Source organism: Herpailurus yagouaroundi, unplaced genomic scaffold, assembly GCF_014898765.1.
Source record: "Herpailurus yagouaroundi ecotype Mexico unplaced genomic scaffold, PumYag 216, whole genome shotgun sequence".
Taxonomy (NCBI): Eukaryota; Metazoa; Chordata; class Mammalia; order Carnivora; family Felidae; genus Herpailurus; species Herpailurus yagouaroundi.
In genome coordinates this window covers 2,048,816-2,075,926 of record NW_024412447.1, presented here as the reverse complement: position 1 = coordinate 2,075,926, position 27,111 = coordinate 2,048,816, and the positions used below count along the sequence as shown (strand labels likewise).

The 27,111-nt window shown below is 56.5% G+C and overlaps 1 protein-coding gene and 1 long non-coding RNA gene across 2 annotated transcripts in view; both read left to right on the top strand.

Annotated features, from left to right (window-relative positions):
- The window catches only part of GNA12 (G protein subunit alpha 12), a 134,878-nt gene extending 116,922 nt beyond the window's left edge, over nt 1–17,956 (top strand). Inside the window, exons 5-6 of the mRNA XM_040455633.1 lie at nt 13,549–13,599; nt 14,886–17,956. Of these exons, the coding sequence (XP_040311567.1) occupies nt 13,549–13,599; nt 14,886–15,455 (621 nt within the window). The 3' untranslated portion in view covers nt 15,456–17,956. The remainder of the gene's footprint in view (nt 1–13,548; nt 13,600–14,885) is intronic.
- A 1,405-nt stretch (nt 17,957–19,361) lies between these two features.
- Nucleotides 19,362–26,797, top strand: LOC121017513 (uncharacterized). Its single transcript, XR_005784789.1, has 4 exons — nt 19,362–20,929; nt 21,397–25,035; nt 25,973–26,143; nt 26,689–26,797. It is a non-coding gene; the product is annotated as an uncharacterized LOC121017513 (long non-coding RNA).
- The last annotated feature ends 314 nt before the right edge of the window (nt 26,798–27,111 follow it).

Genomic DNA, 27,111 nt, shown 5'->3' with positions numbered 1-27,111 from the left:
CATGGGTGCATTGAGGGGGGGGGCGTGCCCAAAGGTACTGAGCGCCTTGGGGGCTGTGGTGCATTGGGGGGGGCAGGGCCCCAGGGATCCTGTGTGCAGAGGGGGGGCTGTGGGTGCGTTGCCGGGGGGCGGGGCCCCAGGGGTCCTGCGTGCCGGGTTGGGTGGGGGGCTGTGCCCAGCAGTGAGGAGAACGTGGTCTGGGCGGTTGGAAGGGCACCGTGGGCTCTGGCATGCTCACGCCCTGGGTCCAGAGAGCGGCAGCATTGACGGCCCAGAGGGGAAGGGGGCTGAGCGCCACCTGGGTGTTCCAGGGCTGATGCGGGGACAGAAGGAACATGTGACATGGGCCCACAGCTGCATCCCTACGTGGAAGTGAGCCTGCGTAACTGGTTTGGCAAAAGCGATCTCTCTCCCACTTGGAAGTCCTCGATGATTCACCATTTTCTACCTATCTAGTCCTCTCTCAACGTTTCCCACCTGTTCCCCGCACAGGGGTGGAAGGGAAGGACAGGGTGCACGGTCGTCCAGCACTCACAGCCGCCTCTCTGTTCGACTCCAGTTCCCCAGCCTTCAGGTGCTAGGTGTTCCTCTGCTTTGTTGAGTGTTTGTGTCGTTTTTTTGTGTTCGTAGCCCTGGGACCAGGCTGCCAGCGGCAGGGAGCAGCCTCGATCCCGGGCTCTGAAAGCCAGGCCGGCAGGGCCGGTGCCGCGGGCGGGGTGTGCACTTCCCGAACTAGAGGCCGCTGGCCGTGAGCGTGGTCCATACCGCCTTCGCTGTGTCTCTGTCCCAGTCCCGTACCTGCGCAGGAAACAAGGACACACGGCCAACAGTAGTAGGGGACACATCTGCACACACCCCCACCGTGCAGATCAAGAGCCTCAGCGGCGGGGTGCGTCCGACTTCGGCTCGGGTCATGATCTCACAGTTCCTGGGTTCGAGCCCCGCGTCGGGCTCTGTGCTGGCAGCTCAGGGCCTGGAGCTGCTTCGGATTCTGTGTCTCCCTCTCTCTCTGCTCCTCCTGTGCTCACACTCTGTCTTTCTCAGTCCCTCAAAAATGAATAAATGTTGAAAAAGAATTTTAAAAAAGCGGGGGGCATCAGTGGTAATGTGTCACCCACTGTCGGCTCTCCTGCTCCTGGATACATCCCCCGCCCAGCCGTAGCCGCCCTTCTGATTTCGGCTAACGTTCTTTTTATTTGTAGTTTTACCACCCATGTATCCCCGAGCCGTTCTCTGCCTCAGTTTTATCCATAAAATGGGGATGACCGTCATACCGGCCTCAAGCATCATTTTGAGGATTAACTGAGTTAATATGTGTAAAGCACTTAGGTCCACACAGGGCACCTGGTAAACTTTGTATGTGTGTTAGCTACTGTAACTGTTGTTGTGTTTAATTTTGCCGGTTTTTAAACATCACGTAAGTCAAGAATAGTGTAAATATTGTACTGCCGCTTGTTTTTTTCATTCACCGATTTATTTTGTGATTCATCGTATTGATGCACATGGTAATGGTTCCCTCTTGTTCATTCTCCTGTGCGGTTCTAGAATCTGCTGCCATCTATTTATCCGGTGAAGTCAGGGTTGACTGGGTTTTTCCAGCCTCGGCTTTGATGATCCTGCCGCTGGGAGCGTTCTGTTCTGGCTCACGTTCAGTGTCCTCTCGGGCAGTGCTTCCCCAAGTGTGGTCTGGGGATCCCTGAGGTCCCGGCGAGGGCTCCTCAGGACCGACACTGTTTTCAGAGTAAGACTGAGACGCCATTTGCCTTTTGTTATTTACGCGAGAGCAGACACTGGAGTTTTCCACAGGCCACATGGTGTGTGACGATATCATCGTTCTGGTGGCTGCCTAGATACATGCCTGTTATAACTGTATTTCTAAGTTACTTCAGTTCTCTAATACGGTAAATATCGATAGTTTGGGAGGTGTTGTGTCCAGGGGAGAGGCTTCCTTGGTTTTATTTGAGTAAGGCCGTGAAAGCACAGGGGCTTTCCGTAACGAACCTGAAGAAACGGACTCTGACTCATCCCCTTTGTTGTGAGTTAGCTAATGACTAATGCCATAGCAGGAGATTTTTCAGACACTCACTGGGCTTTTAGTCCTGTATTATGTGACTCGAGCAGCTCCATTATAAGGAAGAGGAAGAATTCCTTATTATCTGCCATTCTGATGCAGGGGCGTTTTTCTAGACAGGTCCTCGACAGCAAACTCAAGCCAGCAATCCGCTGAGTTATCAGAGGAAATAATGTCTAGGCTAGCACTAGAAGGGTCTGCTTTGAAAAAATCCGTATCTGGGGCACCTGGGAGGTTCAGTCGGTTAAGCATCCAACTTCAGCTCAGGTCACGATCTCACAGTTAGTGAGTTCGAGCCCCACATCCGGCTCTCCACTGTCAGTGCAGAGCCCGCTTCAGATCTTCTGCCCCTCCCCTGCTCTCTCCCTCTCTCAAAAATAGACATTAAAAAAAAAAAAAAAGAAAAAAATCCATATCTTCACTCACCAACAAGCATTTGGTACCTAAGGGTCAAGACGCTATTGGAGCTGAGGACACACAGTGAAGGTGGCCTTTTCTTCCGCGGTTAACGGTTGTGTTGCAGGTACCTGGTATAATGGAGGAAGTTAAAACAACCACACAAATGCGCTGTCTCACAGCAGGGGCAGGTCAGGAGTCCTGGTGTCTGGACCTCACTGGGTCATCTGCTCTCAAGGTCTCATCAGGCTGAGATCAAGGTGTCAGTGGGCCTGTGGTCTCACCTAATGTCCCTTGCCAGCTGCCTGTCATTGGCAGAGTTCATTTCCTTGCAGTTGTGTGACGGAGATCTCTGTTGTTTTGTGGGTTTCTAGCCAGCTTCCAGGGGCTGCCCTAGGTTCCCTGCCATGGGGCCCCTCCTCTTACAACATGACGCTTCTTTGAAAAGGCTCACCAGATTAGGTCAGGCCCACCCCGGATCATCTCTCTTGATAGGCTCAGAGTAGCCCAGTCAAGGTGTGCTGTCTCTTGCTCTCCACGGGCCCCTCCCATGCTCCAGAGAAGGAGATTGTACACAGACACAAGTCGCTGAGGCCCATCTTCAAATCCTGCCAGCACAGACCTCTTTTCCTAACCCAGGATTACAAAGATTTTCACCTGTGTTTTTTTCAAGTCTGTGGTTTTAGTTTTAGCTTTCACAGTTAGGTCTGTGGACACACTTTAATTTTCGTGTATAATATGGGTAAGGGTCTATGTCCCTTTTTCCCCCGTACAGATCACCAGTGTCTCCGGCACCATTTTTTGAAACAATGCCCGTTTCCCCATCTTGATTTGCCTTGACAACTGTCAAAATGCACTTGGCCGTCTCTGTGAGTCCTGCGCCCAGACTCTGCTTTCTGCTCAGTTGTCTGCCTTTTCTCGCACCAACCCCCTCTTTCATAGAAAGTCTGGAAATCAGGCATCGAAAAGATGCTTTCCTTTTATAAAATCGATTTATTCGAGGTCACTTTTTAAAACTGTTTTTAAAATGAGCTTGTTATTTTCTACCAAAAAAAAAAAAAAAAAAAATGGCTGCTGGGACTTAGGTTGGCATTATACGGCATCCGTAGATCAATCTGGGGAGAACTGGCATCTTAACGGTGTCGAGGCTCCTACAATTGATGAACATGCCATATCTCTCCAATTACGTAGGTTCTTTTGTCCTCGTGCTCTGCGTTTTCCAAAGAAGAGGTTTTAAACATTTTTATAAAAGTCTGTTTCACGGGGCACCTGGGTGGCTCAGTGAGTTCAGCATCCAACTTTGGCTCAGGTCGTGATCTCGCAGTTCGTGAATTCAAGCCCCACGTCGGGCTCACTTCTATCAGCCTGTCAGCGCAGAGCCCGCTTTGGATCCTCTGTCCCCCTCACTCTGCCCCTCCCCCACTTTTCTTTTCCCCAAAAAAAGTAAATATGTGAAAAATAATAAACGTCTGTTTCAGCTATTGGAATAAGGCAGGAAATATAAGAAAGAAGAGGCGCATATAAGTCAGAAAAGTTCCTATTGGCAGATGACATATAAAATGTAAAGGAACCCACCCAGAAAGTCACAGAACTAAGTAAATTAAGCAAGTCGACAGGATACAAGCTCAATAAATCCAAAAATCAATTTTATTTCTGTATACTAGCAATGAACACAGGCAAACAAATGTGCCATTACTGTTAACAATTGCTCACAAAAAAGGGGGAAATACTTTCATGTAAATTTAGCATAACGTAGATGGGATGGGACTTGTATGATTAAAAGTGACAGGACGCTCATTAAAAAAATCAGAGGGTCTGAACAGATGGAGAGTTGGTTTGAGCTCCTGGATTAGGAGTCTCAACATAGGAACAGTGTGAGTTCTCCCCAAATGTATATACAGGTTTCTGTTCCTACTAAACACAGAGCTCCTGCTAAAATCTCAGCCAGACCTTTTGTAAATATAAATATGATCCTTCCAAAATTTGGAGAGGCACAAGAATAGCCCAAACCACTTAGAAAATGAAGAATAAAGTACAAGTTATCCGTGTCTCATGTCGAGACCTTGGATGCAGCTGCGTTAATCAAGACAGTGATATCGACAGAGGGACAGACACAGGTCAGTGGGACAGACCCAGAGGTTAGCTCCGCACAAGTATGCAGAGATGCAAAACCGGTTCAGTAAAGGAAGGCCAGCCTTCCACGTATGCTGCTGAAGCAATTGGATAGCCGTAGACTGGAAAAGAAAGAAGAACCGTGACCTGAACCTCACAACCTTACGCGCAACTTAGACCGGCATGTAGATTTAAATGAAAGATACAGAATTTTGAGAAGGTGACATGACAGAAACTCTGGGACCTAAGGCTGGATAAGACCCCAAAAGCAAAACCCATAAAAGAAAAAAATCATTTTTGAAAAAATGTCGATTTTGATTCCATCAAAATTAAAACTTGCTCTGCAAAAGACCCTCTTAAGAGGCCGCAGACAGAAAATATTTGCCAACCACACATCTATGAGAGGACTCATCTCAAAAAAACATAAAGAATTCTTGAGACTCAATGGTAATAAAACAGTCCAACTAGAAAATGGGCAAAAGATCTGAAGAGATTTCCCCCAAGAGGATGTGCACATGGCAGATAAGTACATGGGAGGTGGTCGACATCACTGGCCGTCGGGTCTTTGCAGGTTAAGGGAAACGCAAAACCATGTTGAGATACATGTTAGAAGTTAGAAAAGAAGACCAGCGGCCACCAGTGCCCGGGTGGCTCAGTCTTCAACTCTTGATCTCAGCTCAGATCTTGATCTTGGGGTCATGAGTTCAAGCCCTGTGTTGGGTTTGAAGCCTACTCTTCAAAGAAGCAAAGGAAAGAAAGGAAAACACAGCACCCATAGCAAAGGCTGGCCAGGATACAGAGAAGCCAGGTCCCCTCCGCATGGCTGGCAGGAATGTGGGTGATGCTGCTGTCCTGGATTCTAGTCTGGGAGTTTCTTCTAAACACTAAATTTGTACTTAACCATGTGACCCAGCAATCTCACTCCTGAGCACTTACCCAGAGAAATGGAAACTGTCCACACAGAACCTGTTCGTGAATGTTGACGGCAGGTTTTCTTTGGGGGAACATTTTTTGTAATAAATTCAGGTGCTTTTTGTTTTTGTTTTTGTTTTTTTTTTAAGTAAATATAGGTTTGTTCAGATTTTCACTGTTAGTAAATTAAATCTTTAAAACATTTTGTCCATTTCTTCTAAGAAATCCAGTTTGTTAGCATCAAGTTGTTCAGAATGTCCTCTCCATATTTTTTAAATGTCTGTAGGATCCATAGTGTAACTCCTCTTTAATTGCCGGTACTAGCAATTTCCCTTTTTCTTGCTGGATTACTCTGGCTAGGACGTTACCCGTTTCGTTGGCCTTTTTGAAGACACTGTTGGCCCTGTTAATTTTTTTGTTGTTTGTCCATTTTGTATTTCGGTGATAGGTGGTCTTTATTTCCTTCCCTCTACTCACCTGGGGTTTTCTTTACTCTTCCTTTTTAGGCCCTTTGAGAAAGAAACTCCAGTCAATGATTTTGGATCTATTTTCTTTTCTAATATAAACATTTATTTTTAAATTTTAGTTGCAGTATAGTTAAAGTGTTGTATTTCACATATACAGTGTAGTGATTCAATACGTATCATACATACATTGCTAACATAGGCATTTAGAGCTACAGATTTCTTCCCTAGATAATACATTAAATACATCCCAAAATATTTAAAAAAAATTTTTTTTAACTTCATTTATTTATTGTTAGAGCAAGCCAGGAGAAGGGCAGAGAGATTGGGGAGACAGGGAATCCCAGCAGGCTCTACACTGTCAGCATGGAACCTGATGTGGGGCTTGAACTCACAAACCATGAGATCGTGACCTGAGCTGAAACCAAGACTCAGATTCTTAACCGACTGAGCCACCCGGGCACCGCCGAAAATATTTTCTAATGTGCTTTGTGATTTCCTTTTGGTACTTACATTTGATCCATGGAGTTTCCATCTCCCTGCTTAAATTTCCCATATGTTCTTTCATGTCGTCTACTTTTTCCATCAAATGCTTAGCATATTAATCATAATTGTTTTCAATTCCTGATGTGTTAATCGCAGACCCTCTGCCACATCTGAGTCTGGCTCCAGGGCTTGCTCAGTCTCCTCCGTGATTTTGCCTTTTATAGAGCGGACATTGTCATTTTCCGTTGAAAGCTGGATGCATTGCTGGCTCCAGCCACGTTCCTGTCCCTCATATTCACCTGCCTCTCCAGATTGGGGGGCAGCAGCCCTTGAACATCCAGTCTCGTGTGGTTCTAAAAAGAGTCGTTGGTTTTCAGCTTGTTCAGCTTGTGTGGGGACTGGAGTGACAACTTGCAGGTTCCTTAAGTGCCAGAGCAGGGGGGTGTGACTCTGCATTTGGAACCTCTGAGAACTGGCCAAGCCCCCCCCCACCTGCCCCTCCCTCACCCCATGGTGTGCGTGCTTTCTCATATGGAGAAAAAGAAGATCTAAGATCATGCCCTGGTTTCTTTCTAGCTCATTTTTCTGTGGTGGTCCCTGTGACACAAATGAAGGATTAGATCTGTCGTTTCCAAGGCTGGGTCTGTAACCCGTGCTATTCAACTTCCAGAACCGTTTGAGGAATGAGCCCGACAGCTGTTCATTATGCACAGACCGCCTTGGATCCCACACAAGATCACAGTGAGGTGCGGCGGCTGCCATTAAACACCTGGAAAACAAGTGTCCTGACGATGGGGAACCTTCTTACCTTTGCTGATACAGGTGCAAACCATGCAGCCGCTGAGGAACACACTTGGGTGATTCCTCAAAAAGTTAAACACATGGGGCCCCTGGGTGGCTTAGTCGGTTAAGCGTCCGACTGAGGCTCAGGTCATGATCTCACATGTCTCACAGTCCGTGAGTTCGAGCCCCACGTCGGGTTCTGTGGTGACAGCTTGGAGCCTGGGGCCTGCTTCAGATTCTGTGTCTCCCTCTCTCTCTGCCCCTCCCCTGCTCACGTCCTGTCTCTCTCTCTCTGTCTCTTAAAAATAAATAAGCATTTAAAAAATTTTTTAAAAATTAAACATAGTTGCCATGTGATGCAGAAACTCCACCGCCAGGTGGAACGTCTGCCCCGAAGGACCGAAGACCGGCATCCGAATGGAAACTTGTACAAGGACGGTCACAGCAGTAGCCAGACGCTGGAGGCAGCCCAGATGCCCATCAGCTGACCAGCGGATAAACACTGTGTGGGTCCACGCAGGGGGGCGCTATCCAACCATAGAAAGGAACAGAGTGCTCACCCCGCCATGACGCGGTGAAACACGATGCCCAGTGGAGCAAGTCAGACCGTTGCTACGAAATACCCAAGACTGGCAAACCCAGAGAGACCGAAAGCTGATGGGTGGTTGTCTGGGAGTGGGGGGTAACCGCTCGTGGGCGCAATTGCCTTTGGGGGTGATGACAGTGTTTTCCAGCAAGGTAGAGGTGGTGGTTGTACGTCACCTTGAACGTGCTACGTGCCACCGTGTTACGTATGCTTTATTTTTTAAAGATTTTATTACCTTTATTTAAGTAATCTCTATAGCCAACGTGGGGCTTGAACTCACGACCCTGACGTCAAGAGTCACGTGCTCTACCGACTGAGCCACCCAGGCGCCCCTATATACACTTTAAAGTGGTTAGTTTTCTGTTACGTTACTTTTACCTGAGAAGGAAAAGACAAATCTCAGAGGGGCCTGGCATATTAGAGCGCCACCCTGGGCCTTTCCCTGGGGCCTGAGTCACAGCTGGGAAGGAGCAGCTGTCCCCAGGAACTGGGGTGGGGGACTCAGAGCCTGGATATGGGACGCAAGCCTTGGCACGGCCGGGTGGCCGAGCAGGACCGCCAGCGTGGGCGCGCCTTGGGCCGGCTTCCCGTGCACCTGCTCGTGCTGGGGCAGGAGGGCGAGGCTGCCGGGGTCCAGGGGCCCTGCCCCCACCTGACATGCTGTTAGGGTCATGTCTCTTAGTTTGGTTTCCATTCTGAGGGGTGGATTTTTTAAATAAATTTCGTTTTTAATTATGTAAGATCTCCACATGGTTCCAAAGCCAGAATGCATTGAGACGTCCCACTCAATGAGCAGATAGTCAGTGTTTCAATTTCCCCACCATTCCTCACACGCAAGGAGACACGTCGTACTTTGTGTCTTGCACCTCTTCTCACCAGCCGTGGACCACCGTCCACCCCCCACAGCCGTGTCCGACCCCCTGTGGAGGTCGCCTGCGTTACCCGACCAGCCTTCTGTCCGTGGACGTTTGCGGTCTTCCCAGGCTTTCGATGCTGTACAAGCGCCGCAGTGAATCTTTTCGCTGATACAGTAGGATCATAAATTAGCAACAGACACGTCCCAGATTAAAATGGGAGAACCTCTGTTTTGACGACACGTATGAATATGGGGTTTTATCTTTGTCCAGAATGCTTTCACGGCTGTGAGATCATTTACTCTCACAAGACCCCGGTGAAGCGTCATAGGCATTCAACTTAGTTAGCAAAGCCGGAATTCAAGATGAGGTTTCCTTTTGGGAATTCATGTTTTGTTTAAGTATTTGTAAAAACCCTCTATTCACACATGTTGCTTGGTCAGCATCTCTGTTAAGCCAAAGTTAAGACTTAAATTGGATATTTGTTAAGTAATGGAAATGAAAATCCGACCCTTGAAATAACTTGTTGTTTTTAACATACAGCAGTTTTAAATTTTGTGTTTGTAATCTGGAGGCACCTGGGTGGCTCAGTAGGTTAAGTGTCCGACTCTTGATCTCGACTAAGGTCACGATCTTGTGGTTCACGAGGTCGAGCCCCACATCAGACTCTGTGCTGACAATGCTGAACCTGCCTGGGAATGTCTCTCCCCCTCTCTGCCCCTCCCCTGCTCTCTCACTTTCTCTGAAAAATAGACATTAAAAAAAATTGTGTCTTTGTAATTTGTTATGTTTAAATGAGTAAACTAATCTCCGGGTCGTCTGGCTCACCGTTGTCAAGTCCTGGATCTCCCAGCACAGTCGATCCCCTGTTAGAACCTAAAGACCAGCTTCCCTGATTCTGGAGCTATAGGAGGGGCTTACGAGTGCCCAGACAGGATTTCAAACTAAAAAGCCACTCACCCCAAGTGAAGATTTGTGTTTTTCTTCCTCCACCCACCTTCATACCTCCTTTGTCCTTTCTCACACCCCAGCCCCAGGGAACCCCCTCCGTGCACTCACCTCCACCTCAGGAAGTACCTCCAGTGGAAGGGTGTGGGTCACGTTGCTGGCAGAGAAACAGGTGTGACCAGTCAACCTGGAATACTGATCTTGTGTTCAAAGAGCTGAGTCCGTTCTCGGGAGATCTTGACTCAGCCGATTGAGGCGGATGGGGCCAGCCGATGTCCGCTGGCGGGGACCGCCAGAGCGCGGGCAGGCAGGGGTGCAGGAGGCTGGGTCTGGGTCTGATGATGCCAACAGAAGCTTTGAAGCAGTGGTGAGCCCGCTACATGGGATTCTCGTGCGGCCGGTGTGGGTGATGGGTGCTCCCAGGGAAGACGGTGCAGAAGACAGTCCATCTGCTGAAAATGATCCTTCTCTTTGCGAGGGTGACGTGCCCAGGCCTGCGCACTTTTCCGGCCACATCCGCCTGTCTGCGGCACGGATGCGAGTGTCCCAACGTACTTCCTTGACACTGATCGCCCCCTCTGCCCGCTCGATCACCAGCATCCCCCCCCCCAGACTCGTCCAGCGGCTGCTAATAAAAGTGCACATTTTGGGGTGCCTGGGTGGTTCGATTGGTTGAGCGTCCAACTCTCAATTTTGGCTCAGGTGGTGATCCCGGGGTTGTGGGGTGCAGCCCCGAGTTGGGCTCTGTGCTGAGTGTGGAGCCGCCTGGGGATTGTCTCTCCCTCCCTCTGCCCCTCTGCCCTGCTCATACTCCCTCCCTCTGCCCCTCTCCCCTGCTCATACTCTCTCCCTCCCTCTGCCCCTCTCCCCTGCTCATACTCCCTCCCTCTCTCCCCTGCTCATTCTCTCTCACTCTCTCTGTGAGATTTTAAAAAAACTTTTTTAATGCACATTTTGCTGGGAGTTGGGTCAGGAAGGCAGGCTGATGTCAGATGTATGCCTGGTTGCCTCTGAGCACAACTAATTTATGTTGTTGTATCGAATCCGTGAATCCGTGCCGTCACTAACGAAGGGACTCAGATTTGCAGACCATGAAGAGTTCCGGAAAGCCCGTAAGTTGTCATGTTCTTTTCTTGCCTGACCGTGTTACTGCAGTGGCCATCGAGAGGCCCCCAGCACCGTTTTGCCTCGCGTGATGCTCTCTTTTTGTAAAGGCATCGTCTGTGCCCGTCTAGGCTTTGGTAGCAAGTATACGTAGCCTTGGGTCTGTGAGAAATAATCCAGAGGCTGGAAAGCCCAAGATGAAGGCACCAGCAGATTCGGTTTGTGGTGAGACCCCACCCCCCCCCCCGCCGGTTGGTGGACGGCATCTTCTCATGTATCCCCACGAGGCAGGAGCATGTGCTCCGGGGGCTCCACCCTGACCACGCACCGGGACCAACGCACCCGCGAAACCCCACCGCCCGATACCTTGACACTGGGGCGTAGATTTCTGCATGCGTATGGTGGGGTGGGGGGCACAGTCTGAGGTTCTGAGTGGCTAAGTCCACGGTAGCACCTCCGCTCCCGCCGCGTGCCGCTTCTCCGAAGGCCTGACCGCTTCCCCGTAGAGTTGGAAATCTGTCAGAAGTTAAACCTGGGCGTCTTCCTGAGCTGGTGCTCTGGGAGCCGCGAGGCCCGTGCAGACGACTGTTCTGTGGGCTGCGTGTCGAGTCCCGTGGCGCACGCGTCAGTCTCTGCCGGTAAAACCCCAGGGTCCACACCTGGGCTCCCGCTCAGCCTGGCGGAGTGGCTCCTTGCCGGTTCGAACGAGCCGATTCTCCCGTTCCCTGCTGGCCTCTCGGCCCCCGACAGAGCTCTGTGGACCCTCCGGCCCCCACTGAGACGCGGGTCCAGCTGACCCCGACTCCCCCTCTCGCATGCGGCCCTCCCCCGAAAGCGTGCGGGTGCCCGACCCTGCGGAGCGGCAGAGCCCCAGATACACCTTGCGTCTCGGAAGGAGTAGGAGGAGGGAGGCACGCGGCAGAGGGAGAAGCGGTGATGGTCCGCGTCCCTTAACGTTGGCGTGCAGGGGGGGTGGCCCCGAGTTCAAGCTCACGGGCGATTTCTCCACCCAGACGTGGGAGACACACCTTCTCAGGTTTTAAATATACTGACCCATTCGTGTGTCCCCTGGGGCCTCTTCCTTTCCCTCCTGTGCCGTCGGGCTGATCACCTATGTCCCAGGGTCTCCCCAAGACGCTTGTGCCGCAACGACAGAATGTTGGCCGGGACATCTGCGTTGCCGTGACCCTCTGCCCAACCACCCCAGGACCCCCGCTCCCGGTGCAAAGTCACGGTGGCAGGCGGGTGCGGACACGGTGCTGAGTCTTCATAGGCTCTCCTTGCACATCCGGCAACCCTGAGTCGGGGGGCAGCGGGGGCGAGACACACGGGTTTGGGGTGAGCAAAGGAGCGGTCATGGATCAGGTGGGTTTGCGGTCTGTGGCCGCGGCCCCTTCACTGACCAGCTGCTTCCCGTCCCGCAGGGGAGGCAGCGGGATGTGCGGACCGGCCGCCCCACTCTGCGGTGACAGCCGTCCCCGCACCCAGGCTGGGGTCGACGGGGGACAGAGGCCTGAGGCCGGGTGTCGGGGAGTGAGTCTCCTTCCTGGAGCTCCAGGTGTATATGTCCCTAGAGCAGGAGCAGACCGCGCTCCGGCCGCACCCTGACCTGAGGAGGAAAACGGCGGATGCTGACCCTCAGCTGTGTGCTGTGTGCAACGCGTGCTCCCGTCCCCTTACAGCACGCGCTCTTCTGCGTTCTCCGAGAGGCCGCTGCTGTGCAACGGGAAGGCTGCTTCCCCCTAAAGGAAACGGAGTCCTCGGTGCCCTCCCTGGGGAGACGGTGGGGAGAGGCTCAGATCAGGAGCTGGCCGCTCCTGTCACTTGCGTCTTCTTTCTTTCCTTTCTTCCATGAAGTCACAGGCTCAGGCCGTGGTGCCAGCCTTTCTGGTGGTCTTTCCTGGATCGGCCACCTGCTGCGTGGGTGCGGCCATCCACTTTCACACGCCTGTGCAGAACGTAGGCTGAGCTGGGCTTCCCCAGGTGACCCTCCCCGGGCCCGTGTGAGAGAGCGTGTGTGAGCCAGCACCGTCCTGGTGGCCTGTCCACCGTGGGGAGGCTGTAGCCGAAGCCCGTGGAAAGCCATGCCCCTCGAGTGTATGGGACGTGATGCGTTTCCTACATCCCGCTTCCTGGGGGAAGACTGCCCTTCCTCTGTTCGGCGTGGCCTCTAAACACTTCTGAAACAGAGCGTGGGAGGCCCCAGGGTGTGCCGGGAGCTGGAGAACGGTGTCCGTCTGTCTGCGCTGGCCTGCAGTCCGCAGCACGTCCAAGAGTGAAGGGGTCCCCGCTCCTCCACGGACATCCGGACTGAAGGTCCTCCTCATCCTAGGCTGTGCGTCAGGTCGTACGAGCATGGCGAGTAGCAGTGGAGTTTTAGGCCTGTTTCCGGAAGCTGGAAAGCATTTTGTGCCGCACCTGTTCTCTTCAAGAGTCACCCTGTCTGAAGACGTCTGGGGCGCCTCAGGCCACCTCTGTCGGCACAGACTGCTCCCGGGAACGTAGGCTCTGGCTCTGGAGCATCCAGTGTTCGCCCGTGGCAAGGAAGGGATTGGCTGGTCAGAGGGGCCAGCACGCTCCCGTCCCCAGAGTCCAGCGGGAGTGATTTGAAAACAGTCTGAACTTGAATGTTGGGGTCTCGGCGAGAGAAACCGCATTTAAGTTCAGTTGTGTTTTGAATGTGTTAAAGACGCCCGTGCACTCGGGGTCTCTCCGCCACCTTCGTATTCGTACAGGGGAAGTAACACTCATGTGACTCTGTCATGACCGGCTAGTTGCCCAATCAGGGTTCGCAACCGGTGCTGACTCGTGTGTGTTCTTCCTCCGCGACAGGGTGAATCCGTGAAGTACTTTCTGGATAACTTGGACCGGATCGGCCAGCTGGTGAGTACAGTCCCCACCCGAGAACCTGCGACCCAGAGTTGGGGAGCACGTGGTGAGCCCCGTGATGAGCGGGACTGCCGGGCTCTTAGATCCGCGCTCGGTGTCAGGGCCGACGGCCAGCGAGCGCGTGGCAGTGAGCACTCCCCCTTCCGGTGGAGGACACGCTCACATTCCCGCCTGCGGACCGTGCTCCCTGCTAGATTTCTGTGAGAAATCCTTCGCTCTGCTTGCCACAAGGGACGTGGCAGTTCTTCAGTAAAACGGAGGGTTTCCTTTAACTTTTTATCAGGGGAGCCTGAGACGTACATAAACACAAATCGTGTGATGCGCCCCCAGGCCCCCGCACCTCCCAGGAAGCCATCTCATCGGAATAGGGCTCCGGAAGTCCTAACCACAGTGCCGCCACTGCTCCCAAGGCACTGGCAGCGTTCCGTAATCTCAGCCGATGGCCGGTGAGCGCTGAGACCTGCCCGGGTGTCGTCGTGTGTTCCCGTGGGCGCCGCTTGCTTTAGCGGTTTGAGTCCGCGTCCTCATAAGGCCCGTCCTTCACAGGAGGGCCACGTCACTCCAGTGTCTGTGAAGGTCTCTCCCTCGTCTTTCCTTGTCGCCGTTTATTTGTGAGGTCGTTGGATCGTTCCTCCTGCGGCTGCCCCACGTGCGGCTTTGCTGTCCCCTCCCGGCAATGCTACCGAAGACGCCCCTCTGTCCCCCGCACCCCGCGAGCCGGTCTCCGGACCGAGAGGCCTCGGCGGCCCCGTTTGGTCTCTGGCCGGGCCGCCGCCTGAGTGCTTGTGCGGTCGCTGGAGGGTTCAGCGGTGCCGCAGTGTGGTGACCGGAGAGTCACCGTGGTTGCTAAAGACTTCCGAGGATCACATATTAAATATATCGCGGGCGAGATCTGAACAGCATCGCAAAACCTGGATTAAATCGGTTGGCGGTAAGGTCTGGGAACGCGTACGCTCTGGAAGTCAGCAGTCGGAAGGTGGTTGTGGGGCAGAAACCGAAGCGGCGGTCAGTTTCCCGTGGGCACGAGCACAGGTGGGATTGTCAGCTGCAGCTGACGGTGAGGATTCCGGTCACCTGCCTTGCCGGGGAGCCTCCGCTCACGGGAGACAAGCCGCTTGATGCCTTCGCTTCCCTTGCCGTGGCCAACGCTGATCTTACCGCTGGAAGTCACTCTGGTGCCTGGTTCAAGTTCTCACGGAAGTCCCTGGGGCTCTTCTGGCCCTCGGGTCCTCGCGTTCTGTCTCTCCTGCTAAACCTCTCCCTTCTCCCGTGTTTTACAGAATTACTTTCCCAGCAAGCAGGACATCCTGCTGGCGCGGAAGGCCACCAAGGGCATTGTGGAACACGACTTTGTCATTAAAAAAATCCCTTTTAAGATGGTGGACGTGGGCGGCCAGAGGTCCCAGCGCCAGAAGTGGTTCCAGTGCTTCGACGGCATCACGTCCATCCTGTTCATGGTGTCGTCCAGCGAGTACGACCAGGTGCTCATGGAGGACAGGCGCACCAACCGGCTGCTGGAGGCCATGAGCATCTTCGAGACCATAGTCAACAACAAACTCTTCTTCAACGTCTCCATAATCCTTTTCCTCAACAAGACGGACCTCCTGGTGGAGAAGGTCAAGACCGTCAGCATCAAGAAGCACTTCCCGGACTTCAAGGGCGACCCCCACAGGCTGGAGGACGTGCAGCGCTACCTGGTCCAGTGCTTCGACCGCAAGAGACGCAACCGCACCAAGCCCCTGTTTCACCACTTCACCACCGCCATAGACACGGAGAACATCCGCTTCGTGTTTCACGCTGTGAAGGACACCATCCTGCAGGAGAACCTGAAGGACATCATGCTGCAGTGAGCGAGGGCGCCCCCCCGCCCCCCGCCGCCTTCCGCCACCGCCACCGCGGCCACCGGCCAGACCTCCCTGGGCCCGGGGTGGGCCTCCCGGGTCTGCGCCGCCGCGCCCGCCACGCCGCCACGCTCCAGGCCCGGGGCCGCGGACACTCGGACGATAGCTACTGAACCCGGGGCGTAGTCAAACTACTGAGAATCCGAGGGGTCGCTCTGCCATCGGTTCGTGACACCTGGTAACACCGCTCCCTCTCTCTTCACAGAAACCGAATTCCTTTCCTGACACAGTTTCATGAGGACTGTGTGCGCGGGGTGGGGGTGGGGGGTGGGGAGGGGAACGTGCACATGCTGCGCACACTCGGGAATGACCAGGACACAAACCGGCCGGCCTCGCGGGTGGCTCTTCTCTCTCCCCCGCCAGTCTTCCGTGAGAGACACCAACCCGAGAGCTTTGCCTGACGGTGGTTTGCGGCAGATCGGGGGTCTCCGCGCCCCCTCCCAGAGCAAGCACGTTGCCTTTCAAAACCCCGGTGCCGGCTCGAGGGACCCTGGTCCAGGCGCCCTAGATGAGGCCGGGGGCCCCGCGCTGGAGGGTGGGAGCGGGCTCGCCTTAACGCCACACGGCCGGTGCTGGTGATCCGCCCCGCCCTGCTCTGCCCGTGACCTCTGTCCTCCGGTCACCTTCCGATACCTGCACGCGGCCGCGCCCAGGCTCCCTTCCCTTGGAAGGTGGGAGAGCGCTTCCTGCTCCCCTCGGGACTCCCGAACACCGGTAGGATTCCTGGCGGAGCTGCCTGGTGAGTCCACCCGCTGACCTTTCAGGAAGCCCAGACTCTGGAGCCGGAGTCCGAGTTTCTGCCAACTGCTGCCACCTTGATGCCTTTGGACCGGGACCTGCTCCCGGCTCCACTCGGACCTTCCCGCGCTCACCAAGGTCTCCTCGTCAATGTGCACATGTCACAAGCGATCACTACCGGACGTGGCTCTCTTCTGGGAGAAGCCAGGAAGGTCTGTCCAGGCCCCCGGGCTTGGACATGGCATATCTCCTCCCCCCCCCCCCCCCCCCCCCCCGCCGTGCCCCTACCCACTCACCTTTGCACCGGTGTCTCCCGCTGGCTGTCAAATACACTGCGTCCCAAGCTGGTCCCGCCGTGCGTTCCTCTGATAGAAACGTCTGGTGTGTCAGGACTTTTCCCAGTATTTAGAAGGAAACAGGAAGCTTCCTCTGACTGGCACCACACAGTCACTGTGGCTGAGTAGCACCCGCGAGGCCCCCGTCCCGAGGCTGCCCTGCTCCCGATCCTGTGTCCCTTTTGCGTCAATCCTGGATCGTTTCCAGCAATCTTGTGGCCTGTGCTGACCCAGGAGGAAGGACAGCAGGACCTGCTTCTGACTTGTCCTTGTCATCAGTGTTCTCAGTGAGGAGACCACAGGAAACTCCGTCTCTCTCCCTCTCCTTCTCTCTCCCTCTCCCCCTCTCTCCCCCTCTCTCCCCCTCCCTCCCTCTCTCTCCCTCTCCCTCCCTCTCCCTCCCTCTCTCGGTGCTCAAGGCTTTGTGTCCATGTTTGTTAGGGTTTGTGACTTTTTTGGCTGGAAAAAAAAATTGCTGTTTTTGCACTGCTTCCTGGGGCTCCTCATGAACTGAAGGATGTGACCCAGGGTCAGTGCCGATGACCGTGGCTTAAAGGAAAAGGAGCCGTCTTGGCAGGCTCCCTGGGACGGTCTGGGGTCCTTTCACGTGGCCGCAGGGACCCACCGCCCGGTTCCCAGTGTGGTGGGCTCTCCTCGCCCGTCACTGGGGGACCTCCGCAGCGGCCGCTTGCCAGTGTGGGAGCCACCCCGGCCCCTGGCACCAGCCGGGCGTGCACAGGGTGCTCCTGCCCCTTTACCCGGCTCACCGGAAGCGCAGGGGGTGGGGCTGTGCAGAGCTGCCTAGAAGTCAGGGAGGGCGCCAGGCCTGGGTCCCTGACCCGCAGGGCCCCAGCCTCCCATGTCTTCCCGGGCCCGGGCTTCCGCTCTTGCTGACCTCGGGGCACGTGGGGAGGTCTCTAAAGGCCCCGGTTCCAAGTTCAGGGCTTCGAGGGGCATCGGAGAAGACACTGTTTGCAAGGCTCAACTAAAACCATTCACGGCTTTCCTACACATAGACTAGTCGTTTTTGTCTCCAAAACCTTCGGCTTTTGTATTTTTTTAATGACACTGTTATCCTTGATTATTGTCTTTTTTTTTGAGTTGTTGGAGAAGCAGGAGATAGTCGTGCCTCATTCTGTTATTGCAAAAATGTAACAATAAACTTCCTCAAAATAAGGTCTTTTCTCCGTGGTTACGCTGTTTACCTAGAAGGACACGTGTAGGTTTTTCCCTGAAACACTCCTCTGTCTGTAGAGAAAGGGTCTTAAAAGATAATGTGTTCTAACCTATGTAATTTATAGAGATGTCTAGTATTCCTGCTCTTGTGACTTTAGTTACTTCTGGGAAAAAGAAAAATAAATCCAAGATCCAAAATCATCTCAAAACACAATGATTAGTTACGGTCATGACCGCCTCACTTGGGCGTCCCGAGGCCAGGCCGACCCGGGCTGGGCGGGACTCCCCTGATGCACGTGCCTACGGGACAGGGACAGCCGGGCAATGGCTCACATTCACGCGTGGCCACGTTAGCCCGGGCCGGAGGGTCTGGTGTGAGGACGACCACCTTCGCCCTCCGGGCGTTCGTTACGGCTGTCCTCCGCATTCAGAGCCCAGAGCGCAACAACGCCAATGCTAATTGTACTTCAAGTTTCATTATTTGATAATCGGCTTTTATTTCCAAGACACAACTTCAAAGCCAACCAAAGTGGCTTGTGCACAGAGACGTGTGCGTGTGTGCGCGCAGGGACCTCACATGGTGCGAGTGAGGCCCTGAGTGCCTGTCTGAGAACCCCTGGACCACCTACAGGTGGACGCTTGGCGCGGCCTGAGCCCTGTAACCAGAGGGCGCCAGGGGGACGGGCAGGAGGGTGTTGGTTCCGCGGCCATGACCCCCACGGTTTTGGCTCCAGCCACAGAATGAAGAAACCTCCCGCCGGAGTGATGAGTGATGCCCAGTCGTGGGCACGCTTTGTCACAGGACTGTCCTCCGGAAGGAGGAACCGGGTGCTGTCCAGCGGCCGTGGCCCGGGTAGGCGCCACAGCACCCGGTTATGCGGGACGGTGGGAGCCCCTCTGCCGAAATGCCGGCTGGGAGCCTGCCGCGTGGTCAGTCACCCGCGGCGGTGGGCCAAGCTCTTTGTGTCCCAGCGTCAACCCTTGTAACCGGGAGGAAGCAGTGATTCTCTGCGCTGGCGCCACGGTCAGAAGCCCCGGCCCAGCCCTCCCTGCGGGGCCTGCCCGGCAGGGACCCCATCTGTGCAGAGTCCCGAGCTCCTGGCCATCTCGCGTGCATCCGGGGCTCCAAGCCACCGGACAGATCAGCCGTACTGGAGGCCTTCTCCCGGGCTGCGTCCCGTGTCCCCGTGCGGCTAACCTCGCTGTGACCAGCAGCCCACCTCTAGAGGAAGCCACGGCAGTGGGCGGGCTGCTCTGGAGAGCGAGGGTGGCCGCGCCTTTCCCCGCAGTGGACAACCTCCCCCGCCCTGCGGCCCGTCTTCTCCACGAGGTACGTCACGTGCGCTCGGCAGCCTCCTTCTGGAATGATCCGTGGGGCTCGCGTGTGTGGTGCCATGTTTCTCTGACTGGGCATCGGGGCTGCCGGTCCCAGTCGGGAGGCGGTGCTGGGTCCGCAGCTTGGGGGTGCCGACGGCCCCCCGTGTGAGGCCGTTCCTGAGGCACTGCCGGGCCCTGACGAGAAAGCCGTCGGGTCCCCCGAGGAAGGAGCTATCTCTCGCCGTCTTCTGCTGGGGAAGGACTTCAGGGCTCTCGAAGCTTGGAGACTGGTAAGCTCAGTAGGGTGTGTTAGAACAGGTGGGTGTGATCTCCGCACCTCGCTGTCCTCTCCAGGTGGAAACGTGCTAGAGAAGGTGACAGGTTACTCCCAGGGGCCCTTCTGTCGCCCGGCTTCCCTCTGCTTCACATCCACGCGGCTCCTTGGAGGCGCCTGCCCAGCCCTGACCATGGTGACCTCGCCTGGGAGCCGCACCCAAAGCCCCCGGGGCTGTTAGAGCTGCATTTTGCAAGTTCGGGGCTTTCCCTAATCCAAGATTGCTGAACTGGTTCCGGGAGGGCTGAGCTTTCCCAAGGCTGTAATCCCAGATCAGGAACAGACAGCTTCTCAAATATCCCGGCAGGTGGACCTTCCCAGAGATTGGTGTCCGTTGTGTTGGAGGGTGGGAATGGGGTGGCACGCAGGCCCTGGGGTTCCCGCCCGGAAAGAGACCACAGAGGGCAGTGGGCTGTCCTAGCCGATGGGAGTAGGGGACAGCTAGGACGGGGAGGGGTGCTCTCGGGTCTGACCCTGACCTGCGGCGGCTCCTCCCCCTTGGATCTTCCCAGTTTTCGGCAGAACATCCTAAAATGTCATCGTGGGAGTCTTAGCAGGGACCTGTAGACTTCACACCTGGCTCTCAATGAACACAGCTCAACCAGAAAATGAGGTTATTTTCAAGTCGGTTATAGACATAGTTGTTTCTTTTCAGAGGGTTTTCTTTTTTATGTGCGTGTAACGTGAACCCAAGTGAAACACTAGAGCAGCTGCCCTGGGGTTTCTGAAGGAGCCCGAGTTTCCTCTCAGGCCCATGGGTAAGCGAGTAGCCACCCTGCAGGTGAGGAGGGACCAGCCGTGCCACGGGGCGACCCTGAGCCACAGCGATCGGAGGGCCTCCCTCCTCTAGCCGGGTCACCTTGTCATTAACCGTGAATTCACTTGACGTTTTGTTTGTGAAAGCTGATGTGTTTCCTCCGAGGGCGCGTGCTCCCGGCTGTCTGCAGCCCAGCTGGAGTTTCCCTGTGGAACAGGACTTGCGCGAGGGCCTGGGTCCACACGGCCCCCGTGTCATCTTGTAAGGTGGCGCTCAAGTCGGCTGCAGGGCGATGAAGACCTTGAGCCCCTCAGATGGGAACGCGTACTCTGAGCCCAGTTCTGTCACTTTCTGGCACCAGTGCAGGCGGTTTGCCTCTCCCGGCTGACGTCAGAGTGACCGGCAGGAAGGAAGAGGGACAGCGGGGGTGTGGGCAGACCCTGCTTTGTGACCTATAGTCTCTGTCCTGAAGCCACGGCCAGAGACCGTCTGTCCTGCCGCCGATGGTCCGGGAGCACTTGGGGGCGGCACATACACCCGGCTGTGCCCCCTGCTCCATCCAGGAAGTGACCCCTGCGGAAGCCCCCACAGCACCACCCTTCACGGTGCCCTGGGAAACAGGTCAGTGCCAGCCGTCGACAGGAAGCTCTCGGTCACTGGGAGCCTTCAGACCAGCCCGAGGTTCTCTGGGGCTCCCCGACTGGGCCACGCCGTCAGGGGGACGCCTGGGGGAGCCGCACACCTTTCCCGGACCCGCCTGCAGCAGGTGGGTGGAGGTCTCGCCGGCCGGTCTGTGGGTGGCGGGTGGAGGCATGGGGGGGACCTCCCGCGGGCAGTCCGTGGCAGCTGTGGCCGTGTTCTCCATCGTCTGTCCTGTTCGGGGTTGAGATCTTATTGGACTCTCAACCGAGCCTGCTTACAAAGAAATTTAAAACGGCTCTCTGGGGCGCCTGGGTGGCGCAGTCGGTTAAGTGTCCGACTTCAGCCAGGTCACGATCTCGCGGTCTGTGAGTTGGAGCCCCACGTCAGGCTCTGGGCTGATGGCTCAGAGCCTGGAGCCTGTTTCCGATTCTGTGTCTCCCTCTCTCTCTGCCCCTCCCCCATTCATGCTCTGTCTCTCTGTGTCCCAAAAATAAATAAACGTTAAAAAAAAAAATTAAAAAAAAAAAAAAACGGCTCTCTGGAGGCTGTCCGTCTCTAGAACCTTCGCGAATACCTTTGGACCTTGTTCAGATTGGCAGGTTGTCCCGTGACACAGTACAGCGTTACGTGGCCAGCCGCCCCATGGTTGACCCTGTGCCCCGCGAGCGCCCTACCAGTGCCCCCCGCGTGGCCCCCTTGCTGCGGCCACTCCCGCCACTGAGCCAGCGCAGAGGACGCTGCAGGAGGCCGGGGCTGCCGTGACATTCTCGCTGCAGCGTTCGCTTGAAGACACCAGCTCTGAGCCCTTCCGGGGTCGTTACACACTGAAGGAAGCCCCAGGATGACAGCCACAGGCTCCGTCACGGGCACCGCCGTGAAAGGGCCACGCCGAGCCCGCCCACAGAGGTCCTGGGACAGGCCTCCGTCTGTGAAGACGTGCACCGGGTTAAAATCCTTACCGTGAGGTGTGAAAACGCCCTGTGCGGCTCCGGTGGTGGGCGTAGCACGTTCAGCGTATGTGGCTTTTCTGAGTGTGTTCACGTTTGCCTTGAATGACGTTTGTTTTCCTGGCATGTTGCATCCGCTGGGCCCCCCCCCCCCCCCCCCCCCCCCCCTGCTGCCTGCGGCCGCCGCGTGTAACATGTTTAGGATGGAGGGGGCCGTGTGGCCGGGGAACCCACAGTGCGTGTTTAGCGGGGCATCCACAGGCCGCCTGGGCCAAACTGTACTTTCCAGAACCCCGGGCCCCCTCGTGGTTTTGCTGTGGATGAAGCGTGCCTGTCTCGTGCCCGTCCTTCGCCTCCGTAACCCCGGCCCTTCCCCGCTGGCCCTTCGTCCTGCAGGGTGCTGGCTCCCCTGGCAGGAACGCCTCGTACGGCCGGGGCTCCCCCCACGGCACACCGCCATCTTCACCCCTGCCCTTCCACGGGCAGACTTGCTGCCCGGATGGGAGGTGAGCGGGCCGCGGGTGACCGCATTGAACCTCTGGTGTCCAGGCAGAAAAGACGATGTGGGGCACATTAGTGCGAATAGAAATAACGACCCCACCCCCCACCCCAAAAAACGAAACTAGCCTTTTGTTTTCATTCTGTGATTTCATAAAGCATCAACCTTGACCCCAGAAAGCTTGGAAACAGGTACTGTGCATTTAGGAACTGAGTCGGTTTGGTAAGTTGGATTTTTCAACCCCGCCGGCAGGGATATTATGAACGTAGAGGTTCCTCGAGGGCGTGTGTGTGGCCAAGGGGACCAGACCCTCCAGGCCTGCCCACGTGGGCGAGGGCCAGAGCCCCTCGGACACCCAGGGCCGTGTGCACCTGCCACCCTCACGGCCGGGCGGGCCTCCCGCCTTCTAGCAGGAGGGCACGCCTCCTGGATTCCAAGGGTGGGTGTCAGGTGGACCTCACCCTCTGCCCGCAAGGCCTTTTCTTCATTCAGGTTGACAGCATTTATTTATTTGAGAACGATAATGTAACACAGAAGTGGTTCAGGAAATTTGAACTACATGGAGTTTTCCCCGCATGGCACAGTTGTCCGGAGCCTCGGCACAGAGATGCCTACGTTCAGGTTGTATGTTTCCCCTTGGCTTCGGGGCTTTTAAAAATAGGAATGATGGCACCCGGCTGGCTTAGTCGAGAACACCACTCTTGGGGGTTGGGAGTTCCAGGCCCACGTTGGGCAAGGAGACTGCTTAAATACAAAATCTTTAAAAAAAAAAAAAAAAAAAACCACAAACAGTGCCCATCAAGCAGCTTAATCTGGTTGTGACTGGAGCGGATGTAATCTGGACGAATTTGGTGCCATTGAGAGAGGGCTCCTGGGGACGGGGCCATGGGCTGCAGGGCTCGGGACCCATGACAAGCTGGTGCCGGACCGACAGACAGAGCTCCACCTCCCGAGCCCTGCAGGGAGAAGCCGGAGCAGGGGAGGGCAGGCCCGAGGGCAGAGTGAACGAGCGGTAGCGCTGTGGGGCCTCTGCCTCCCGTCCCACTAGGGCTGCCGCGTGCCAGCCAGGATGCCACTGTCCCACCTTCGGTGAAGTGTCTCCAGTGGGGTGTTTGGGGGGAGCACCCAGGTCACTCCCAAGGGATGTAGGTAGAACGTGGCTGAGGCCCGTGTGTCCCTCCCTGTATTTTTCCTGCTTGCACACTTAGGCCAAGTGGACGGAGGATGGTGTGTTCCTGCCTTTGACATTAGGCGGCTCCTTTCTGCAGGCTCAGGACCCCACACGGTGCTCTCGCGCTCCTCCTGCGACCCCGTGCGTCCCAGCTCTGGCCCCCCGGCTTCTGTGACCCGCCTATCACATGCAGGTCCCAGGAGCGTTCCCACGGGCGGGCCGAGGGACGAAGGCAGCAGGCCCACCGACGGGTCCCCGGTGGGAGGCCACATCCACGAGGAAAGGTCACAAACGGTCCAGCTGACAGCTTACTCTGACCTGGTGTGGCGAGAACCAGGAGGTCAGCTTCTGTTGCTGCAAGTCTGAAGGTGGGAAATCAAAGTGATGCCAGCCTCAGACGGAATCAGGTGCCCCGGGAGCCCTCTGCTTTGTCGGCCTGCTGTGGCGGCCGGTGAGCGTGTGCCCGCTTGTGCTGCGGCGGCCCCGAGCTCGTGAGCAACGCGCAGCTCCGTGGCCGGCCCCGCTGACCTCAGGCCAGTGAGACACCCCTTACCCGGACTCACAGACATGGGGGAGCAGTGCCGTGAAGCGTGTCCCAGGCACCCGGGAGGAAGCCGTGTCGGCCGTGGCCAGCCGAGGAAGTGGCCGGAGGGAGGGGACAGCGCCCGAGAAGCGGGAGCAGTCAGCGTGGCAGGAGCCCCCGGGGACAGGTGACGCACGGCCACAAAAGGGTCCCGATGGAGATGCGTGGGCAGCAGCCCCGTGGAGTCCCTGACGTGGAACCCGGCCGATGGTGTTTCCAGGGAATTTGGTGGGTGCCCGGGGTCCCAGCAGAGGCGGGGTCACGGATCCCCCCGGGACCATGCCCGTGGCAGGCACGTGGCCCTGGCCGTGCGAGTCGAGGGTTGCCCTGGTCATGACCAGGCGGGATAGCTGGGATTGGACGGAACGCTAGTGACCCCAGGACCTTTCTTGGAAATTGCTTTTTTCAACAGAGCCCTGACAGGTTTGTTTCCCTTTGCATCTGCAGCCACTAGCGAGTTCAAACCTAAACCTGGGTCATCCCGGCTCCTCCTGCATCAGGGTGCTGCATGCTGTGCTGGGACCGGGTGGCTGCGTGAGCTGTGCTCCAGCTGACCCTGAGGGTCCGCCTTCTCTGCCGGGCTCTCTGAGGGCTGGAAGTTTGCGCTTTCCCTGGGCGTCCTTGAATCCAGTTCCCGGTACCTGTGTAGCCACCCCACCGTGATCGGGAGTCTCCGGGCTTGGTTGGGCCTCTCCTGGCAGAGGTGACCTCTGAGGCCCGGCCCGGAAGGGTTTCCAGCTCCAGTTTGGGAGCTGCTTGGTGAGGCCCGGACCCTCCTGGCTTTCCCGGGGACGCTCCCGTTCCGCTGGGGACGACTCACCCCAGAGTGTTGGTGGTCACCCACCCAGGCGGCTGCCCAGACCTGCAGGGAGTCAGCCCAATGTGCTGTGGCTGCTGACCCCCACCCTGCCCCTCGGACTCACCTGTGTGCTCCTAGGAAAGAGCCAGAATACAGAAGGTCTGCAGCCTTGCAGTCTCCGGAGGAGGGCAGCATTCTTGCCAGGGTTGTCGAGAATCGAGGAGGATGGAGGTAAGAAAGTCCCTGGGGCTTGGGAGGACTCGTTCGATTGCAGTTTATGTGTAGGAAGGTGGGCGGGTCCTTTCCCAGGTGGACTTGACTCCAGCCGACCCCCCCCCCCCCACTGCCTGTCGGGGCTCTATGCTCCGACCTTGGATGTGGGCACACGCACCCCTGGAAGGGTGTGGCCTTTCTTGAACTTGATGGGATCTAAATTTGGACTGAGCTTTAACATTAGCTGCTTGGCTGAGCCATGGCATGTTTGGGGGGTTATTTTTAAGCCCTTCTGGAAGTTTTGTTCTTCCCAGAAAGGTCTGAACCAGCTGTCCCAGGAGAACCTACAAACAGGCCCCCCAAGCCTCTCTCGGACCCTGGCAGTGTGTGGGTGGCAGGCGCTCAGGTGGAGAGGCCCAGAAACAGCCAGGCCTTTCCTCCAGCTTCATTAGAACAGTTTTGATGTGTTAATGCCGCTTCGAAAGGTGCGGGAAGCAAGCGTTCCTGGCCCCGTCTCACACAGGAACTACAATGCAGATGATGTCGTGACCCCAGAGTATTTTTAGCTCCCTTCTCGCTCTTGGCCTGGGCCCGCGGGGATGTGTGGGACTCGCGGGGACCTGGGACTGATACGGACCTTCCAGGCAGTACAGTCCACTTGGTGTGTTTATTTAAAAAAAAACAAAAACAAAAAACAGCCCAGGCCCTGGCTTCTCAGAAGCCTGGTGTGTAGCTCCTGCGGGTCAGCTCGGGTGAGGTGCTCGGCCGCGCCAGGGCTCGTGACCCGCGACTCTGCGCGAGCAGATGGCGTTCATTATGACCTCTGCCGGAGCCGCCTCCCCTGGGGACCGTCTCCAACTGCTCTCCACCCCCCTCTGCAGTGGTACTAGATGTAGGAAGGAATCTCTGGTCTCGGTGCCTCCAAGTTTTATTCTCCCCACGTTCCCGCCCGCAGCCGTCACCCCCATGGCACATGCTGGGCCCCTGAGGCCCCCAGCTCCCCGAGTCCATCGGTCTGGAGACAGACCTTTGGCAGAAGACGGAAGGGAACGGGAAGCTAGGTCATACGCGGAGGAGGTGATCCCATCCCCCATGGTCTTCCGGACCTTGCCACCACCCTTCAAAGGTAGGACCCAGGGCCCCTCCCCAGGAGCTGGGGTACAGTGAGGGTGATGCTCTGGGGGCCTCCCGGCAGACCCCGCAGCCAGGCCCAGGGACCTGCCTCCCCCCAGACTCTGTCCCCACTGCAAAGTCCTCAGCTCTAAGCACAGGGTTGGGGCTTTAAGGCACTAAAGTTGGGGGGGGGGGGGCGTGCTCACAGCGACAGCCCCGGACTGGTCTCCCTCAGGTCCTGGGCCGCCCTCTGCCCACCTGGCTGTTCATCTTCTCCCCGCTTTCCGTCAGTTCCCTCCAGGTCCCAGCGATGCCTCCCAGAAGCCACAACCAAGGCCTGGGGCCATATCTATGCTGGGCCTTTTGGGGTCTGGGATCCCGCAGCCTAGCCTGGTGTCCAATTACAAGGAACCTTCCACCCTGTTTGCTTGGGGCAGGGCTGGGGGGCCGGGGGGGGGGGGGGCGAATACTCTGCAACCTGCATTATGTTTCGTACTTTACACGGTTTTTGTTAGCCCCCCACGTTGCAGAGCCACCCCCTTGCTTGCCTCCTTCCAGGTGACCATGCTCCTCGGCTGTTGCAACCAGAGGTTTCTCTCCCCGCAGGCCCAGGGGCCCCCTGCTAGTGAAGCCGGCACCGGCAAACGTGGGAACACACGGAAGGATTTCAGATGCGGGAAGCAAAGTTTGACAGAAGTGAACGGGGACAGTTGACCCCCCCCCGGGGCAGCCGACCCCCCCACGGCCTCAACACTTGTTAGAACGAGTTGTCAACACCACGGGCCCCTTTTGTCAGAACACCAAGGGTGACGGCAGGCAGAGGTGGTGTCGGGGACACAGCGTGAAAGCCGTGAGTGTGAGAAGGCCCCGCTCTGGGGGTGAGGGGTGGGGGGGGGGGCCGAGATGGGCACGCGGGTCAGGCCCCCGGCCCAGGAAGCCGCCATCCAGGCCGGCCCGAGGACCCTCCGCAGGGGCCAGGGT